This window comes from Pollachius pollachius (genome assembly GCF_949987615.1).
Source record: "Pollachius pollachius genome assembly, chromosome: 4".
Taxonomy (NCBI): domain Eukaryota; kingdom Metazoa; phylum Chordata; class Actinopteri; order Gadiformes; family Gadidae; genus Pollachius; species Pollachius pollachius.
This window is the reverse complement of record NC_136937.1, coordinates 25939305-25957828: the sequence shown is the minus strand read 5'-3', so window position 1 is coordinate 25957828 and position 18524 is coordinate 25939305. Positions and strand designations below refer to the sequence as shown.

The 18524-nt window shown below is 50.5% G+C and overlaps 1 protein-coding gene across 1 annotated transcript; it reads left to right on the top strand.

The window, feature by feature from the left end:
* Nucleotides 1–801: 801 nt before the first annotated feature.
* mbd5 (methyl-CpG binding domain protein 5) lies at nucleotides 802–18111 on the top strand (the record flags this gene model as incomplete). Its single annotated transcript, XM_079734201.1, has 9 exons — nucleotides 802–1013; nucleotides 1608–1710; nucleotides 2124–2280; nucleotides 3308–5650; nucleotides 8014–8276; nucleotides 9615–10727; nucleotides 13050–13123; nucleotides 13323–13398; nucleotides 15775–18111. 9 exons carry the CDS (start codon nucleotides 802–804, stop codon nucleotides 15844–15846), a joined length of 4413 nt encoding a protein of 1470 aa, XP_079590327.1. The 3' UTR covers nucleotides 15847–18111.
* Between the last annotated feature and the right edge of the window lie 413 nt (nucleotides 18112–18524).

Below are 18524 nucleotides of genomic sequence, written 5' to 3'. Positions count from 1 at the left end.
ACGCATGCATGCGCACAGACATCCACTGTGATGATGTGTGGTGGCGGGCATTGGCACACAAGTTCACACGCAGTTCAAGGCAGCCGGCTCGGTTTCTATGTGTTTACGTGTGTGCTCCTGTGTAGCACTCCCGTTGATGCATACTAATAGGCACGCGATGCATCGCGGGCTATCACAGATCATCAGACTCGCACACTTGCTGGAGGTGGAAACTGTGACCTTTGACTCTCTGTTGTGCGTTACTTCATTTCCCCTTTAGGAACTGGGCAGTCTTTGGGAACCAACATGTTGAGAAGAGGACCCTTATCCACCAGCACCATTCTACCAATCTGAGGCCGAATCGCGGTTGTTTAACACCCTCTGGGTTATAAAAAGACCCTCTTGATGAACATTTGGAGGAAACGTTAAAATAGGGGTGTTAACCCCGCAGGCCTCAGTCATCCTGACCAACCGGATGGCATCGCCCGCGTCACTTCCTTTGCAGCCGCTCTAAAAGCACGGCCTGTGTCATTGAGAGGACATGCTGCGTTGCAGCTCAAGGGGTAGGGTCTCGTCGTGAGCCCGGTCTCACCCTGAACGCCCTCCCCCTTCCCTCCCTCATCCCCCACCTCCCCGCTCCCCCCCCCCCCCGCTCGACTGTCATCCCTGAATCATAGCCACAGCTGCGCAGGCACACACACATCTTCACACTGAAGGGCTGCTCCCACCACAAACTCCATCACCACGGCATTGAAGATCGAACATGACTCGTGTTGCCATGGCTCCGGTCGGCGTGTGATATATATACATATATATGTATATATGTGTATATATGGATATAATATATATGTATATATACATATATATGTATATGTGTATATATGTACCCGTGAGGCGTCGGTACATCAAAGCGGCGGAGATATGAATGGCGGAAAGGACTTTGAGGCGGGACCCCAGCGCCACATGGTCCCAGTCCAGGTCCCTATTGGCTGGCAGCGCAGGGCGGAGCCCGGCAAAGGGGTGATCTACATAAGGTAAGGGAACCACTCTTCTTCTGTGGATTGGAAGGGACAGTGGTTCTGTCGTTGGAGAGCCCTTTGAGAAGGCCGAGTTCATCTTGGGGGGGAGAATCAAATGTGGATTTAATAGTGTTAATAATTTAATTTGTAGTGTATGTTAAGAACCCAAACATTAGCTCACATTTTTTAAAGGGAACAAAGATATTAAACATAGTTCTGTCATAAAGCTAGGGGTTTGTTGTTGAGAAACCCCTCTTTCTGGAATTTGTGAATTAGTTCTTTCTGGTTAGAAAATCCCTTTTTACTTTTGAATGCATTATGATGTTGGTCTAAAGCAGTTAATAGGTTGGCAAGAGTCAACTATTTACAGCTAATTTGTTACCTGATCAGGGATCTCTCTCTCTCTCTCTCTCTCTCTCTCTCTCTCTCTCTCTCTCTCTCTCTCTCTCTCTCTCTCTCTCTCTCTCTCTCTCTCTCTCTCTCTCTCTCTCTCTCTCTCTCTCTCTCTCTCTCTCTCGCATTACACAACAACAAAAGTCAGTGTTCAACTGTACCCCCCCCAGACCCAAAGCTTTTCTCCATCCCTTCCTGTTTGCTTCTCCCTTCCAGTCCTAGCGGCTCCGTGCTGGCCAGCTACGACCACGTAAAAGCCTACCTGCTGACGGATGGCACCTGCAAGTGTGGCCTGGAATGCCCACTCGTCCTCCACAAGGTGAGTCCTTCGGGTGGCCAAATGGACCCTTCGGGCTTCAAAGGTGGAGCCCTCTAGCCGCGGTTGTATTTGGTTTCTATAGGTTTAGTTTAAGTCAGCATCACGGAGGACCTCAAACCTCACGCTGTTAATCCTCTGTTTGCTGTTTATTGGAGAGACAAGTCATTATGGAGGGTAAAAAAGTAAAAACTTTTTTTCTCTTTTACGTACCACAAATTAGTTGACAAATGATTAAAAACATGGAGGTATCTATTCTTTTTTGAGTAAGAGCCAGGTGACGCCCTATTTATTACTTTACTGCCAATTACATATTGTAATGAGAAAAGAACACACCCTTTGCTTCCATGGTCAGAGACCTCATCCTCCTACATCGAGGCAACGACCTGAATGTCTCCCCCCCCCCCCACCCCCAGGTGTTCAGCTTTGACCCTGGGGCACTGGTCAAGCAGCGGACGGCGGAGGACGTGCGGTCAGACGAGGACGTCACTAAGCTGTGCATCCACAAGAGGAAGCTGCTGGCGGTGGCCGCTCTGCACCGGAGCATCGAGACCCACCCGGCGCTCGTCACGGGTACGTGAGCACCGCCACGGTCGCCGTACCGTTATGCAACCGCCCCCTTACACACCCCCCCCCCCCCTCCCTCCGTCTAAGCATTGGTACCCATGTGCCAAATCAGTCCAGGACAGCAGAATATGACGAATGCATGAAGGCTAGAAGTATTGCATCAGCTTCTAACACGAGTAAGAAGTCCCCCGTCAACTCAGACGTCCATAAAAGTGAGCCTGTACAGCGCCATACCGTATCCATCTAGGTCACAAAGCCGGAATCACCAATGCAATCACTTTCCATTTAGCCAAAGATATGTTTCCAATAAACACCGTCAGTAATGTGAAGCATCGTCCTGCGTTGCATTGTTCTGATTCTTTTGCATTCAGTGATGGCATATTTATTTTAGTAACAATTCTAGGCACAATTCTTCTTAGGTCAAAATCTAGAGATTTATTTCAACTCATCTCATCATATGGGTACAATGAATAAAGTGAAATAATTTTTATTTTGCTTCGAGAAGGTCACATCAAGAACACCTTATTTACAAGTTTAAGAAATCTTTTACAATTTGAACATTGTCAGATCTGTTCCCTGTTGATTTAAGCTGGTGTTATGTATGCAAAGATTTATACATTAGCAGGAATGTAGCAGAATGGATCACGGATGTTAAAGCAGTGTTATGTTTACCTTACCGTTCAATACAAATATTTGTCAATCAAATTAATAATCGTGGTAAATAATCGTGATATCAATATTGATCCAAATAATGTTGATAATCATTTTAGCCATAATCATGCAGCCTTACCATTAAGGCTCAGTCCCTACCGCAGCGACCAGGCTTAGATTCCTTTCCGTGGTCCTTTGCTTCATGTCTTCCCCTCTTTCTCCCATTCATTCTCTCCTTTCTTAGTCACTATACAATATAAAGGATAAAACCTTTTGTGTCTAATTGCCGATTGGTTTGTGGCAACGAATAATGAGTTATACCTTTTGTGTAAGATTGCACTTTTTGTCATAAACTCACATGTACGTTATGTTTTACCTAAAGGGGCACCGGCCACCATCCCCCCACATTCCACCACCCAACGAGCAATAAGGACTATACCCCACGTTGGCCTGCCCCACCACGCCCTACCCGACTGCGAGAGCCCTTTCAAGATGCTGCTCGCAGCTGGCCACCAGCACCAGCCACAGAGGCAGTACCCAGCCCACGAGGTGGCCGCAGCCCACCCAGGAGAGCAGTATCCCGGCTACCCGAGGCCACACCGACTGGGAAGCGCGGACGCAGGGCCCAAGTCCCCCTACATGGTCGGATACGGGGGTATGCTGAGCCCACCTCCCTCCAGCTCCAAGCTGTACGGGGACGGACCGCACTCCCCCACCACAGAGACCCTAGGGAGCCCTGACGGTGTACCGGGGGGCTACCGGACCACCCATTGTGGTTTCCCCGGGGCAGTCTCCGTCCACGGGAACGGCAGGACGCCGCTGTCCCCGGCCAGCATGCGGCGCCACGGCTCCCCGCTCGGCCAGCCGGCTTGTGCGATGACGGGCAGGTCTAGGGCGTCGCTCTCCCCTACGGCCGCCACCAAAAGCCACGTCGTGAGCACGCCGCGGATGGGTAACGTCCGCCGCGGCATGGACATCCCCCGCGGGATGGACATCCCCCGCGCGGTGTTCCACCACAGTCCGCAGCCCGCCCCGCACCCGGCCGCCCGTCTGCAAGCGCTACCACCTCCCGCCTGTGCCCTCCAGCAGAGGCTCATGACCTCCTCCGAGAAAGACCCGCTGGGCATCCTGGACCCCATCCCCAGCAAACCCGTCGGCCTATGCTCCTCCCCCGGTTCCCCGAACCCCTCCGGCTTCCCGCCCGGCCCCCACTCTCAGGTACCGATGATGAATGTAAACGCCCCCCCTCCCGCCATCGTCCCCTTGCCGAGTAACTTGCCTGTACCCATGGGCAAGTCTGGACCCGCGGGCCACCCGGGCCACGTCCAGAGGTCTCACCAGGCCGGCCCCGCCCCCTCCATGTCCCCGGCCCCCGTCACCTCCCCGGTCCACATGTCCGGCCGAGTGGAGGCCTCCCCCCACCGTTCCCGGCCCCCGTCCACCTCCCTTGACCACGGGAACTTTGCCATGCCCTCGGGGCACCAGGCCCACCCCGGGAGCGTGAAGGTACCGAGCTCCCCCCGGTCGGCCATGGGCTCCCCTCTGCCGGCCATGCCTTCTAGCCCCTCCTCCAACAGAGCGGACCTGCTCCACCAGTACATCGACTCCCAGATGCCGTCTGGCATGGCCGGCTCCGTGGGAGCACCGCAGCACGGTAACCCCATGTTCCCCCCCCCGTCATCCTCCCCGTCATCACTGTCCACCCAAAGTGCTTCCCAGAAGGGCCCCCCAGGTCTCCTGGGCATGCCCTTGAACCAGATCCTCAACCAACAGAAAGCTGCCTCCTTCCCAGCCAGCAGCCTCCTGTCCGCCGCAGCCAAAGCACAGCTAGCATATCAAAACCAGCACGCCGCCGCGGACCACGGCCCCGCGGCCATCTGCGGCGGCGCCAGCTCGGGGAACACGGTTCCGGGCGGTGGCGGCGGGGAAGTGACCGAAGCTGGCGGCCGGCCACCCGGCTTCCTGAGCAGCCCTCGAGGCATGGAGGGACACAGCACTTTAAACCACATGCTCCCGCCGCACGCCGCCACGACCTTTAGCACGCCCGAGGCCCAGAGCGGCCGGGCGGCGCTCCGGGACAAGCTGATGGCCCAACAGCGGGACCCCCTGAGGAAACGCAAGCAGCCGTCAGCCGCCAACCACGACGGCGGTAACGGCATGGCCTACACCATGCTTAGCAAACCCGGCCCGGGGGGCCCTCGGGTCCCAGCTCCCTGTGGCCCCGTGGATCCACTGCGGCAGGGGGCTCGTGCGGGCGGCCTACCGCCCAGCACCTCCATGGCTCAGCTCCTCCAGTCCTTGAGCCACCAGGGTTCTCACGTCATGGCTGGTGCTGGGCCGGGGCCCCCGGGACCTCTGCAGCACCTCCTAGTTCAGCAGAGACTGCGGGGCCCCGGGGCGCCCACGCTGCCACACAGCCAGAACATGGACGAGGCCCCTGGGGGCCAGCTGGGCCCTCGGCCTCACCCTCACCCTCAGCATCACCCCGGTCAGGAGATGATGACCCAGATGCACGCGTCCGGCCTGGGGCACCGTGGTCCTGCGAGGCCCGGCGTCGGCCCTGATTGCATGCCTCTGGGCCAGCTGGGCGCCCACCCACCGCCGCTGTCCCACCCTGGCCCCTCCCTCCAGCAGCAGAACCTCCTCCACCATGGCATGAGGCGGCCCGGCATGGCGGCCATGGCCCGCAGCGTCGGGGAAGGAAGCTGTGGACCGGTCAACGCAGGTGAGGCCCTTCCCCGCAGGGGACCTCCCCATGGGGTCAGACCTACTGATGGTTATGTCCGTGCCATCCCCACAAACCCCATCATCGAGAAAGCTCTGTTCACTTGGTCGAGGTATTGGATGGGGATGGCTGTATTGCTTAAGTCAGTAGCGCAATGAAATCACACTAAAGTTGACTGTAGTGCGTCATCCCTATTAGTTTTTATTTTGCCAAAGGGTTCAACCGATGGAGGCTTCTGGCCCAAGAAGTTGGGCTCCTATGCAAATGAACCGGCTGTCCCGGTGGCTGCGGGGCTAATTGACATGCGGCCAGTGCGCTCCTCTGGTTTTGTTTTATGATTACACTAGCGTCACTCACGGCTAGGCAGAAATGCTCAATGGGTTGTTGTGATACAGCTCAGGCTGTGAAAAGATCCGCGTCCAGCTAGCTGGTAGCCATAGTAACCATGAAGCCTGGTGTGTGTGTGCGTGTGTGTCTGCGTGTGTGTGTGTTAATTGAGCCTCATACATCCTCATATGGTTTTTAATACGAATGCAAGCGAGGCCATCAGGGCCGGCTCCAGGCCACCTGGTGTCCAGGACAGATGCTCATTATTTGTCTTAAAAAAACAAAGGAGACCTGAATTGTTAAGCAATGCTGTTTATGTAGCTGCTGTATGTACAGTGGAGAGCGATATGCCTACTTGACCAAAATCAACCATGCACTGAATGTATAACCACCATAAAGAAGAGTTGTTGATCTAAAGTATCATTATTAATCTCGGTATGGTAAATAAAACTCAGTACTTTAAGGAATTGTTCTTCTTTTCGAGGAACGTTGAAAGTGGATGCAGGACTAAGCTAGCTTAGTGGAAACTACTAGGCAAATAGTGATTGCAAAGGGTGTTTTCAGCATGAGGATCCATTTCACTACGACCACTTTGTGGCCAGATCAGCTGATTAGCGGCCTTTTGAATAGTTTTACCCGGCCCCAGTCAGTGGTTTCATTCAACAAGCGGTGGAGCATAAGCACCCTGCACCATCTGTCCCTCCACCTCACCCTTCACCTCACTGCCGGCCCAGAGATCATTGTAGCTGCCTTGACTGCAGTACACCACCCCCCACACGCACACACGCACTTTCATGGCAGCCTTGGAACGAGTGGGCGAACACGGCTCCTCCAATCACCAATGCGGCTCCAAGCACATCAGCAGAAGGATGGTGGGAGGGAGGGAGGGAGGAAAAGAAGGCTGCCAGTGAGTGTAGACTTGGGCCACGCACAGCATGTCACCAGCTGTCCCAGCTAGCCACACACACACACACACACGCACACACACACAGGCCTTCTGCCACCCTCTGGTTGCCAGGGGCCGCCAGAGAGGTGAGTTGCCAGGGGTAACCAGAGAGGGTGGGTTTGGTCCGGTTTTCTTTTACCGGCTGTGTTTTGTTTTCATCGATTTCACGACCGAAATGGACAGTTTGTACAGGGACTTTTGGTTATTAGGTCAACTGGCCTATGAATAATATGCCAGCTGACGCAATAACAATAGTAGGTAGTAGGTGTTTGTTTTTCTGTGACTAAGTGGACTCATTAACTCTAGTGATTAGAAACCTTGGAGCAAGCCACCTCATTGGGCTGTTGCTTTATTGATGCTCGGTTTTATTTCAATACCAGGATTTTACGAAAAAGAATTGTTTAGGAATGTTTTGTTTTGCTTCTTCGAAACATCCTACAATTAATACTTACCACAGTACACGAATTTGAATAAATTATGTATGCGTGTGTGTGTGTGGGTTCTCTGTGTCTGTGTATTACCATGTATGTTTGATGTTTATTTTTCTGCTTTACAAAAGTCCCACATCCAAGTGCTGCCCTTTAAACGATGATCCAAGTCGTTCACCGCTGTCATCATGGGATTGGACGCACAGTGCAGCTCACAGAAGGGAGAGTCAGCTAAACTGGTGGCGTGGGAAACATGTCTCGTGTTGCTTCCGTGCTGCAGTTTTTTGCCATCACATTTCACCATGTGTACAACGTGTGCATTTGTTTTTGTTCATGTCGTGGTGCGATTGTCGTACTAAAAGGGCATTTCGTCTGTACAGTTGTATGAAGGGCTCATATACATGGAGCATGTCTGAAAGAATCAGTTTGCTGAATATGTAGTGCTGACTGTTGCAGTGCAGGCTGTATGGATCCAAAATCCTATTCAGCTTTATAAGCTAATTTATTTGACTTATCATATATATTAAATGGCAAAAAGGCTTCTTTGTAAGCATCATTCATGGTGATGTAATTTAGAATGCCCAAAGAAAGACAAAAAATCGTAATAATTGTTTTTGGAACACACCTGTAATCCCCTGACCCCTCTCTTCCCCCTAACCAAGGTAACCCGTCGTCTCTGAGCTGCAGCATGGGTGGCATGCAGTCGCTCGGCAGCGGCCCCGGGGCCCAGATGTACCAGAAGCAGCTAAAACACCAACAGCTACAGCGGCAGCAGTTCCAGCAGGGCATGCAGCACGCCGGCCCGCCACACCCAAACCACCAGCCCAACCACCCCTACCAGGGCCAGCAGCACTTCCCAGACCATCCCCCCCACCCGGACGGCACCAACCTCGGCTCCATGCCCTTGGTTTACCAGAACTACCAGGTGAGACACCAGCACGGTTGGAAGAAGTGTTGGACCCTTTGTTGGAAACAGTCTTTTCCTCGTTAACCTAGAGGAATGTCAAGCTCATTTTAAGCGAGCACAACTATTGGTTGTATTCTATTGATGAAGGGACTGGGTTAAGTTTTTAGTTACATAGAATTCACACTGCAGGGGCGTCACCAACAAAGTAAAAAACGCCTTGCCGCGACCCTTGTTCGGTCCCGCCTGCGTTCACCGGCATCACGTAGTTCCCCCTCTCTCAACCCTGTCCATCTTCCCTGTACCGTAATGAAATATCAATACAAAATGACTTTGACTCTGAACTTCGTTATTTAAATATAATTCGAATATCAAAAAATAAATCAATATTCAAACGAATATTAGGCAGCCCTTAATATTCTAACCTGTTATGGGCATTATTTGTTGTAAATGTCTTTGCTTGAACGTTGTTTTCAATTCAGATTCCGAGGCTTTTTCACGCCTGGTGAAGTTGTGAATCGCGAGCTCATTTGCAAGCGATTATTGGTCATCTGGGCTCCTGTAGGTGGCGTTAAACTGCGTTCTGTCGCGCGACAAATCATAATCTGTCGCTGTGCAAGTTTTGTCAGGCGAATTTGTCGCACCACATCCTTTGCCCTCCAACGGTGCTTAATGCCAATTCATTCTCAACCATGGCCGAGATAACCACCATTAGATGTCTTTACCTGTTGTGGAAAAGGGAGAGACGTCAGAGAACCCGACGCAGTCTATTCATAATATTGTAATGACCACGGAAGAGGCAGTGAATGAACTATTGTTTAGACAGCGATTTATAAGATTCCTAATAAACTGTGGAACACACAAGACCGGTAACCATAGCAACGCCAGTGAAAAAACCCCGCGAAGCCCAATCCCTACGAGTGATCCCCGCGCTATGGCCATCCGGAGGCGCACAGAGCTTTTGGCTGAGTTTTATACCATGTAGGTCTTACTGAAGGCATTTAATGGTCAAAATATTATTAATAAATATTCAAATATTAACATTAATAAACAAACAAACTTTGAATATGATTTTTGGGCAAAAGTCCAAGCCCTAATACAAAATGTACCAAAGAGGGGCGTCCCGGTGGTTCACCGGTTAGAGCTCGTACCATTACGGCCCAGTCCTTACCGCAGCGACCGGGTTCAATTCCTGGCCGTGGCCCTTTTTGCTGCATGTCTATCTCCCATACTTTCCTGTCTTAATCTACAAAAATAAAAGGTAAAAACCTTAACAAAACAACATGTTCCAAAGAGAATGTAACACACAAAGACCTCCCACTGGACGTCTCCATATGACCCGGCTCTCGTGTCTCCCAGCAGGGGATGATGACCAACCACGGCCAGTACGGAGACGGGCTCCGGCCTCCGCGGCCACAGCATCGGGAGCCTCCCCCCGAAGGCGAGGGGCTCCCAGCGGGGCCCCCGGGCGACCAAGCCGTGGACGCCATCTACCGGGCGGTGGTGGACGCGGCCAGGAAGGGCGTGCACGTCACCATCACCACCACGCCGAGCGGCACCCCACAGGCCACCCCCTCCACCGCCATGAGCGCATTCGCCGGCTCCGTCGGCGAGCCAGTCGGCCTTTCTCGCCCCATCAGCTCCGCCCTCCATGGCCTCCGGGAGACGGAGGCCCCGTCGAGATGCAGAGGGGCGGGGCCGGGGGCGGGCCCGCCCCAGAAGACCCTAGACCCCGGGAAGGGGAAGCCGGAGCCCGGCGACTTCTTCGGCTCCCCGGGCCGCGGGACCCCCAGGGGCCCGTGGGAGGGCGAGTTGCGGCACGGGGGTTGGTTTGACGGCCAGAGTGGGGGCAACGCCGCGGCTTGGGGCGGGGAGGAGTTCCTGGAGTGCTCCACGCAGGTGAGGAGCGGCCCCTGCGCGGAGAGGCCCGCCGGCCCCGCCCCCGGTCCCCCCTGCCCCCCTGAGGTCTCCCAGGACCTCAGGAAGGGTTACCCTGACGGCGGCGGCGGCGGCGGCGGCTACCGCACCTTCGACGGTGTCGTCGGCCGGGGCCCCGCCCACTACAGCGAGCTCCCGGATGCGGCGCTGGACCTCTGTGGCCATCTGAATGGGGCGGCACCCGGGCGGCTCTACGTCTCCCGGGGGGGCTACGGGGACGCGCTGGGCCCGCCGAGGCAGGAGCTGACCGGGGACGACCAGTCGCCAGGCTCCTCCACCAGCCTGGACGGGCCCCTGGCCACGGGCCGGGACTACGGCCCCTACAACGGGCGCTGCTACGGCGGCACGGTGGCCAGCCCCTCGGACACCAAGAGCCCCAGCAGCGAGGAGGAGCTGCGGGGCCCGGACTCGCCCTACCGCGCCAGGGGCTTCCGTGTGGGCGAGGTGCTGTGGGGCCCGCTGAGGGGCCTCCCCCCCTGGCCTGCCAGGCTGGCCGGGGAGCAGCAGGGGCAGCGCCCCCGGGAACAGGTCAAGGTGAGGGGCGGGGCCGGTCGCTCTGGTGTCCGCATGTGGGAACGGGTTTGTTCGTTCGTAGAGAGGTTAGCGTCGATGGGTGCTGGTGGGGAGCGGACGCGCGGTCGGCCTCAGACCTAGCCTGGTGATGAGCAGGTCTTCATGCATGTGGCGCTGTTGCCAAGGGGCTTTGTCAACAGGCACCGTGCATTAGGTCTCTGGACACCATGGCGACATAGACCTACAACTAGGGATGTCAATTCTGGTTAATTTTGCGATTTTTTTTCGATAGTCACCCATTACCCAGTAGCTAACCGGCAAAATGATGTGAAACAAGGAAGGAAGTGGTGCTTTCCTTGGTAGTTCGGCGCTCCATTGCCTCAATGAGCTTTGGCGCCGCTTTTCAAAGTGTTCAATGCGTTGAGCCGCAGTAGCTCTCGATGACAGGACGCACTCTGGCTCAAGGTACCGAACTAGCTCAGTACTAAACTGTTCTTAAAGTGGTGCAGCATATTGCTAGTACTATAACTAAAGTGTTCTATTGTGGTGCAGCACATTGCTAGTATTACTACCAAACTGTCCTCAATGTGGGGCAGCATATTGCTAGTACTACTAAACTGTTCTTAAAGTGGTGCGGCATATTGCTAGTAGTACGACTAAACTGTTCTCAATTTGTTGCAGCATATTGCTAGTACTACTACTAAACTGTTCTTAAAGTGGTGTAACATATTCCTAGTACTACTAAACTGTTCTTAAGTGGTGAAGCTTATTGCTAGTACTGCTACTAAACTGTTCTTAAAGTGGTGCAGCTTATTGCTAGTACTACTACTAAACTGTTCTTAAAGTGGGCATCTTATTGCTAGCAGTTCTATGAAACTGTTCTTAAAGGTCTTTTTTTTTTTCAGCATGCTTCTTTATGGATGCTTTAATATAAGTATTATTGGGCCCCTAACACAGTATTTGAAGACGTTCCCGAAATTCAGCCGTGGTGGAGAAGTACAGCCACTACGAGCCAGTCGCACATTGAGCTTTCCCCAAACAAGCCGCTTCGGTGTCTGTAGCTTTAATGCAAATGTGGAGGAGATATTATGATAGGATATCTCTAACGACTACGTCGGGTTCTCTGACGTCTCTGGTTCTTCCACTTCCACTTCAATCTGAAGTAGACTGAACCACGACAAGGAGGCGAAAGGGATTGTTGTCCTCGATTGTCTCCCGCCGGAGCCCCGCTGACGAGGCACCACCGCCTCGGAAGCGGGCAGCGTGCCTCGCGGCGGTGGTGCCTCGCGGCGGTGGTGCCTCGCGGCGGTGGTGCCTCGCGGTGGCGGGCAGCGGGGCTCCGGCGGGAGACAATCACGGGCAACAATCCCTTTCTCCTCCTTGATGCGGTTCATGTACTTCAGGGAGTCAAAGCCAAAGTTCCTTTCCCCCCAATTCCTTCTCAACCATGGCTGAGATAACCCCCACTACGAGTCTTGTTGTGGAAATACCAGAGACGTCAGAGGACCCGACGTGTTATGCGCCATAACACCAACAGTGGAACAGTTATCCAAATAACAAAGAAGCTAACAGTCTTAGCTCATTGTCTCATTGGCGGGCCAAATTCTCTGGGCAGGCAAAGCAGAGAAGGGGAGGTAACATTTCCCCGTTTGACGACTAACGGGGAAAATTCCAAATCGGCGCGTCTGAGCTTTGTCAGCTTTGTTTGTCTTTTTCAAAGGCAGAGCAGGATACCTAGTGCTCGTTTTACACATAACGCCATTTCTAGCTACTGGGGTACCATAGTCAGGCTAGGGGAACTCATATTAATGTTAGAAAACCTCATAAAGTGAAGTTTTCATGCCGTGGGATCTTTAAAGTGGTGCAGCTTATTGCTAGTACTACTACTAAACTGTTCTTCAAGTGTTTGACGTCCCTACCTACGACCAATCAGAACAACGAAAGGTGTGACACCTCTGGGATAGCCTTCTTCATTGTTAATGAACAATTTCTCACCGGCGCTCCCATTGGGCGCTCCTCTGTTCAGTCATCGTATCAAACCACACCCTGTTGGATAAACGGTTGTGATTGGCTCAAACCCGGGCCAGGATTCCTGCTTTAAAGGGAGGGGGGAATGACATATGCTAGAGCCAATAAAACATGAGCTTGCAGATTCGTCTGGGTCCCCTGGCTAGATCTGTTTTTTGAGGTTAAGAAACTAAGTGATCTAGTTTTGATGAGGCTCTCTCAATTAACCGTAATGGCTGCCTTTTATATAGGATGGATATGTGGTGCTATTGTCTTCATCCTTAACGAGCCACTGAGTTCCCTGTCCCACCACTGACGTCTTGTTTCCTGTCCCAGGTCGAACCAGAAACACTTAAGACACTAACCCACGACCTGGAGGCCTTCGACCGGGCAACCAAACGGAACAGGAAGTAAGTCCATATACAGACAGTCGACTCCCCTCTCCTGTTTCTCTAGACCATGACTGGACCACGAACCGTGTTTTCAGCTTGCGTGTCACTTGTGTCAGCTTGCGTGTCACTTATTTGATAACGATGATTGACAGGGCTGCCTGTTGTGCTGTGTTGAAGTGTCCTGTGTCTTTAAGGGCCTCTGTGTTTTGTTTCACAGGCCAGGGAAACTAAATAACCATTTGGAAGCTGCTATCCACGAGGCCATGAGTGAGCTGGATAAGATATCGGGCACAGTGAGTAGCATCCTTTCCCCGTCTCCTTCTCCACATATACGTCTCCTATCTCCAGGCCTTTAATACTCCTCTTTCATGCTTATCCTTTTCATCCTGAGAGGCCAACCCCAAAATACCTCAAATATCCCTTTTTCAAGTTACAAACACAAATATTGGCATGCCTTTTGTGGTTTTGTCACCAAAGTTGTGTTTGATCGCATAAAACTGGGCCCAATTCTGAAACCTCAAAAGGTGTTCACAATCATGCATAGCAGCTAAGAGAGGGGTTACCAGGAAATAAACAACCTTAAATTAGATCATCAAAATCATCGGCTGTCATTGCCATCAAGTAGTCACAGGGTGCATTTTCCACGGCTTTGCCTGGTGTCATTCAATTCTATAGCCCTTGTCCTTTTAATATAACTTGTACATCAGGATGCGTCATGGGATTTTGATGCCTCGAGAGTGTAGTACTTGAGAATCATAAATGAACATAAATAAACCGTAACCAAGGCTCATCAAAGTTTTGCCATGTCTCTAGTAGGGTGTAACACTACACTGAAGTCACGGTTCGGTTCATACCTCAGTTCAAACATCACGGTTCGGTATGAGTTCTGTACAATGAGGGGAAAGAAAAAAACAAAATGTAGAAGGCAATTCTTTTTTTATTGTGCATGTTTCAGGTTGTACCACCTAGTGTCATATGGTCTCTCCCCTGAGCTAGTTGCAACAGCCTGAACTGTGTAATCTAAGATGTAAACAGTAAACAATAAGTACCCCACATCATCTCCTGACACCATCCGTAACTTGTAAACAAAATAAGACAATCAGTTATAAAACCGAAAATGCAGCATGTCTTATTTCTGAAAGTGCAAAGTACACAGAATTGGCGCGTTTCCACCGCCGACAGTACCCTTATGGTGGGGGTCTGGGGGGGGGGGGGGGGTTAAACCGGATGGCGATAGTCGCGGCAGCATTAGCATTATGACTTGATAGCAGCCTGACACAGTGTAGCCTGCTAATAAATCCAAGGAAAAAGAAGAAAGTGCACAATGAACAAAGATGAACAATGTAGGACGTCCAAGAAGGACGGCAAAACTTTTGTGCGACATTTTCTTCAATAAACGAAGCTTTCGCCGTTGTCCAGAAATACCTTGCGGATAATGTTTGTTTGTTATTATCCCCCTGTCTCACGGAAGTGCGATTCTGTTGTCCAAACAACAGACGGCGTGTGTAGCTCGAACTTGCTGGCATCCTTTCAGGCGTCTCAGTACCCCAAAGGAGGAGTACAGCGAGACGAGTACGGCTCAATAATGGCTCAGTCCGGGTCACGCCCACTTTTGGCGGTGGAAACGCGATCCGTGCCGCACCTAAGCGAACTGAACTGCACCGCACCCTTTGGTGGAAACGTGCCATTAGTTGTCCCTGAAGAACTTGCTTATCTAACATTAGATCTGCATTACATTACATAATTCGCACGCCAGTTTTATTTAATTTCATACTGTGTATTCTCCGTGTAAATCCATGCACTTAACTGTGACGTCCGTACCGATTTGTTTCAATACGAATACATGAATCGTTACACCCCTAGTCTCTAGTCTCTAGGACAGGATGACTGAACAGAGAAGTGCCCTATTGGAGAGCGGTTGAGGCTTTTTTCATAATCAATAAAGATGGCTGCCGCTGAAGGGTCACACGTTTGGCTGCTCTGATTGGTTGAAGGTCCATCCAATTGTGTCCAGCGCCATTATGGTCTGTGCCCGTTCATAACGCCCATTGGAGGTGGAAAATGAACTGAAAGGTTCAAGACTAATCCGCCTTTTGAAGTGGTCTGGTTGAAACACCATAACCATCGCTCAGCTCTTCTGGAGTGAAGTACTCTTTTTATGACCCACCTCTTCCCTGATTGGATCAGGGAACCATTACCTCATGTCAATCACAGGCAGGTGACTGGAACACTTCCCAATAGACCTCTGAAGAATAAGTCACGCCTCCGAGCCTCCCGGTTCCCTCTGTCAAATTTCTATGGGAAATAACATGGGTTTTTTGACGGGACACAGCTCTTACTTTTTCGCCACCTACAGAGTTTGTTATGTATGATCAAAAACCCCATGTTATTTCCCATAGATATTTGACTGAGGGAACCGGAGCCTCGGAGGAGGGACTTATTCTTCAGAGGTCTATGGCTGAGCAGGGCGTGGACTGAGGTCCTAAATCAAAATGTCAGCGCCAATAAATTCAGATGTCAACTCCCATATCGCAGGGTTCCCTGCCTCATTGAGCCAATTAGCCGACCCAATTAAATTTATTGGCCGGCGTTTTGTCTAGTCCATGCGTCCACGTCTTTAAAGTGATGTGAACAACACTGTCTGTTATCTCCCCCCCCACCCCCCACAGGTCCATCAGATGCCATCGAAAGAGCGTCAGGTCCGAGCCCCCAAAGCCAAGAGGAGGAAGATCTCCAGATAACACTGAATGTGCCACGCCCTCCCTCCCTCCCTTCCTCCCCCCGCACGCGTCTCCCAAGCCTTATGCCACGTCGTCCCCTCTAGGCCTTCCCTCTTGACCTTTTGACCTCGCCTGGTGCTATACACGCGGACATCAGCAGTGCATCGTGACAGTTGACTCGACCGACCGATGGATGGAAGGTGCTGGAAAATAACCCGACCGCCGATACAGTTGTAAATGCAAAAAAAACCTGAAACAAACGGAAAGAAAAAACGGTTCGAGTTTCTCTACAGTTTGCCGAGTTAACTATTTTTTTCAAGAACACAGTGGTAAATCCGAGTGGAGAGAGAGTTGAGCGTGCATTACATATTTAAGAAGAATAGACAGTCCAAATATTTCTGATACATTTTCAATATGTACATTTTCCTGAAATGTCCTGCTATCAAGAATTGTATGTAAATATTGTACAACGTCACGTACAAGCAGACCCGATGCACACTTAATCTTTTTATTGTCCAAAAGAAACGCGCTGAGGTGCACCAACGCCCCTGTTCCTATTCAGAGATACACAGCCGAAAGCTTTTTTAAATACATTGAAATGTAGTTCCGACCAGTTTCTCCTTTTTTCATTATTTTAGGCGAAGGAACGGCAGTTTTCAGTATGTGTGAGTCCCCCCTCCCCTCCCCTCCCCCTAATTGGCAAAGAGACCACTTCATATACAAGTCCAGGTGAACCCAGTTATTTTTGTCAGAAGAGACTCTCGGAGTGAACTTTACCGATAGAAAGTGTTTGGTCCTGGGCTGCTGGCTGCTGGCTACAAAACGCTAGTTTCTGATTGGCTGAGGTTGATTTTAGGTAGCTAAAGATAACCTTAAAACTGAATTTACAGTGTTTGGCCCTGGGAAATGCACTACTGCTGGCGAATGGCATGCCAGGCTGCCTACATAACCCTAGTTTCTGATTGGCTGAGGTTTAATTTAGGTAGCTCCACAAGACGAGATAACCTTTAAACTTAACTGACAGTGTTTGGGAAGAGGATTATGCTTGTGTGCTTCTATGCACCCGATTCCCCAATACTGTAGTGATGATCTTCAATATCCAATAGCTTTAGGTAGAGTAACCAACCCTCAGAGGCAAGGTGTAGACTATGACCCACGAGTATAGATTGTAATGCGCAACACTAACATGAGATTTGAGAACGTTAAAAAGCATTTCTTCCAATTAAGGGGCCTTATGTTTCGTTTTTTTCTGTTTTGTGTGCTTCCGGTGTTCATTGTTGTAAATTATTTATGTACAGCATTTCATATTTATTTTTATGCTTTACAAAACATGCTAGATGGCAATAATTACTACCAAGAGTTGAAAACTCAAGCCTTATATGTTTTATGTCTGTTTGTAAGTTAGGTTAATTTTTTACGTGTGAACAGTTAATGTATTCAAGACCATTTGTATTTTTATTTGATATACCATTTTATTTAAGTGTTTTGACAAAAACAATAACATTTTTTTTTATTATTATTTTCTTTATGGGGGGGTACTAAATGCATTTAACATACAACACATCTGAGCGACACACTGAGTCAAAGAGCTAAGACCAGTATTTTTTCTATTAGTGCGAGTACAGTTCATAACCGTTTCCCGCGTGGCAGTGAGAACGTCCATGTTCAACTTAAGGTTTTCCCCTTGGACGTGGCTTCCCTTCCAAGGGCCCGGCGATCCTGCTAAGGACCCAAGGACAGAGAGAGCAAACATTGGCCCCTCTACTTTGTATTGTATTGTTTTGCATGTCATTTATTGAGCAGCAAACCCTTTGGATGAATACGTACAGAAAAGGACCAGGGCCTTAATACTGTGTGTCATAACCAGAGATAGATCGACCATAAACCCCTTCAGTCATATATTTCATTTAAAATGTGTGAAATAAAAAGCCAAAATGTATAAAATCAAGTGATGGTCACCACCGCTAAATGAACACTAGCAGATCCCCCGGTCCATACAGAAAATGAACCTTTTCCCTGCTTCAGCCTTGCCCCTGTCTCTAAATATCACCATGAATTCACTACAGAACGAAAATGTGCAATAATAAGTCAGTTTTGCAGAGCATTTATCTGATGTTAACATAACACATTGCCAACAGAACCGCTTGACTCATAACAGTCAAGGTGACTGTTATATCGCCTTGGGACTTCTGACCTCCATTGAAAACACTAAAATATACAGAGCTCTACGCCTAAAGGCGTAGAGCTCTGTAATGAGCAACTCGCTGTGGAAATCCCACTCGCTGTCTTCCCCTAAAGTTAAATTAAAGATCTTTAGTCTCAACCCGCCCCCACACACACCTCCTATTCTCCTTCAGTGCAATGTACGTACGGGACCCAAGATATCCTGGCCTACCTCATGTTTCCATGGATTTGTGTTGAAAAGTTTTTCTTTCTTTTTTTTCCCAAAGTCCTTTGGGAAATCCTGACTTCAACACTTTTCGGTTTTCAGAATGATCTCCAACAACAGTTTGTTTTATTTCCCCAGCCCCAATAGGTTTGGGTTGTAATTGTTCCCAGTGTGTTTCTCAAGTGGACGATGCCTGTTGACTTGTGTTGTGTTTTGCTTTGATGTTTCCCATTCTCTCAGTTTCGCTCTTTAAGTGTTCCCATCGTGGGGGAGGGGGGGAAACGCCCCCTTTGTTGTCAGTATTTGTTTT